The 2,500-nt window shown below is 35.8% G+C and overlaps 1 protein-coding gene across 4 annotated transcripts in view; it reads left to right on the top strand.

The window, feature by feature from the left end:
* The window catches only part of LOC115232373 (myosin heavy chain-like), a 141,274-nt gene that overhangs the window by 136,483 nt on the left and 2,291 nt on the right, over positions 1–2,500 (top strand). For all 4 annotated transcript variants that reach the window (XM_036508587.1, XM_036508595.1, XM_029802228.2 and 1 more), the window contains one exon: positions 2,463–2,500. This exon is cut by the window's right edge and continues 145 nt beyond it. In XM_036508587.1, the coding sequence (XP_036364480.1) occupies positions 2,463–2,500 (38 nt within the window). The remainder of the gene's footprint in view (positions 1–2,462) is intronic.

The raw sequence follows: 2,500 nt of genomic DNA, 5'->3' as shown, positions 1-2,500 counted from the left end.
CGAAATAAGATTAAGATTAATGTAAAAAATAAATAACGCTGAAGCAAAGTAACACCAAATATATAGTGCAAGTGTTTTTATTGACTAAACTGGCAAAATGACCATTCCGAAATACAATATATATATATATATATATCTTATATATGTATGTATTAATGTATGTATATATATGTATGTATGCATGTATATATGCATGCATACATGTATGTATGTGTGTGTAATGTATGTATATGTATGAATGTGTGCATTTGTGTATGTATGAATGCTATTTTACTAAACCAGTTTGATATACACCGTGCACAAAACTTTCTGTCATTGAGCCATCAATAATGTGTTTCATAAGAGAATATTAAAGTTTAATTTATAATAAAGGTGATTGTTATTATTTAAACCCAGGTCAACTCTGATCTTGTAAATCAGAAACATTTTTTGATGCTCAGAATTGCTGAAGCACAAAAAAAACTACCCACAATCAGTTGATAGCTGTATCAGAACACTACTGTTCACTTTCCTGACTTTTGTACATAATTCTATGTATTGTACATGCACCTTTGATGACTTGTAGTGCACCTGAGCAATATATACGATAATTTCATTATCGAGCTGGCAGACACGTTAGCGCGCTGGGTGAAATGCTTAGCGGTATTTCATCTGTCATTATGTTCTGAGTTCAAATTCCGCTGAGGTCGACTTTGCCTTTCATCCTTTCGGGGGTCGATAAATTAAGTACCAGTTACACACTGGGGTTGATATAATCGACTTAATTCCTTTGTCTCTCCTTGTTTGTCCCCTCTATGTTTAGCCCCTTGAGGGCAATAAAGAAATATATATAAAATAATTTCATTATTATTATTATTATTATTAAAACTTCCATGCTTCCCAAAATTCACCACTAATACCCCTGATACCCACCCTCTTGTTTGACCAATTCCTTCACTCCTTATTTTCTGTGCATTATTCTATGTATTATTCACCCACATTTTGGCTACTTTTTATCATGAGTTGTAGTGCACCTGAGCACTGTACAAAATAAGTCCATTATATATATCAGATCTGCTTATTTTGCAGACATAGCTTACCTGAAGCTAAAACTATCTTATCCAATCTATTCTTCCCTTTTTAAGACAGTAACATGAGGAGTGAAGGCGATTTGGCTACTATGTTTTGAAAGACAAGTGACCATGTAAAACTTGACTATGATGGTTTTAAGAAGAAATGTTTAAGAGATATCTCTCAGTCAAGCAGTGGGGGTGGCGGGTGTATTAAAAGATTAAGGTGGATAAGTCAATGAGTAAAGGTAAAAGATTTAGTTTTGGGACTCAGTCTGGATGTTGTGAGGGAATAACAATGATGATGATGATGATAGTGGTGGTGGCAGTGATGACAACGACAATGATGGTGGTGGTAATGATGATGATGGTGGTGGTAATGATGATGATGGTGGTGGTAATGGTGGTGGTGCTGGTGGCGGTGGCAGCAGTGGTGGTGATGGTGATAGGGAGGGTAAGGGAAAATGATGATGATGTGGAAGATGAAGGGATTAATCAAGTGATTAGGATGGCTAAAGATTAAGAACACTTAAATCTTACATACCCTCATCATAATAACACAACAGAAGTGAAGGAATCTTCTAGAGAAATACTCAAGCAGACCTTTTCAAGACATCTCATGCTCACAGATAGTCTGGATCTTATATGTAAGCTAACTGTTTTACAGCCTCTTCATTTTCTATCATAACCATCTTTTATTCAACACTTATTCAGAACAGTTCCAGCAATGCAACCCTTCAGTTTATAGCAGACTCCAGTAATTTATGACCACAAAAAAAAAAAATTTTTTAATTCAGCTATGTATATTAGAAAACACACACACACACACACATTTATAAAATATCATAACTTCAACTGAAATAGATTTTTAAAAAAATATTCACCAGGCATGGTTGTGTGGTAAGAAGCTTGCTTCCCAGCCACGTGGTTCAGGGTTCAGTCCCACCAGGTGGTACCTTGGGTGAGTGTATTCTATTATAGACTTGGGCTGACCAAGGCCTTGTGAGTGATTTTTGGTAGACGGAAATTGATTGAAGCCTGTCGTACATGTGTGTGTGTGTGTGTGTGTGTGTGTGTGTGTCTCCCACCACTGCCGAACAGCCAGTATTTGTTTGTCTACGTCCCTGTAACTTAGCAGTTTGGCAAAAGAGATTAATGGGATAAGTACTGAGCTTAAAGAAGGAAAAAAGTATTAGGGTTAATTCAACTGAGCAACAATTCTTCTAGGCAGTGCTCCAGCATGGCTGCAGTCTAATAATTGAAACAAGTAAAAAATAAAAGACATTTAAAAAAAATTACTTGTGTGTAATAGTTCAGCTAATTAGTTGTGTCGGCAATAAAATAGTATAATTCACTTTTACCCCCCCCCCCATTTGTTCGTTAAGTGAGTTCCTTCTGTTTTATTTCATTCAGGTAGAAGACAATAAAAATGTTGATCCTTTTAATGACAG

This window comes from Octopus sinensis, linkage group LG1 (assembly GCF_006345805.1).
Source record: "Octopus sinensis linkage group LG1, ASM634580v1, whole genome shotgun sequence".
Classification (NCBI taxonomy): domain Eukaryota; kingdom Metazoa; phylum Mollusca; class Cephalopoda; order Octopoda; family Octopodidae; genus Octopus; species Octopus sinensis.
The sequence above is the reverse complement of the archived record's forward strand: the minus strand, read 5'-3'. Positions and strand labels throughout refer to the sequence as shown.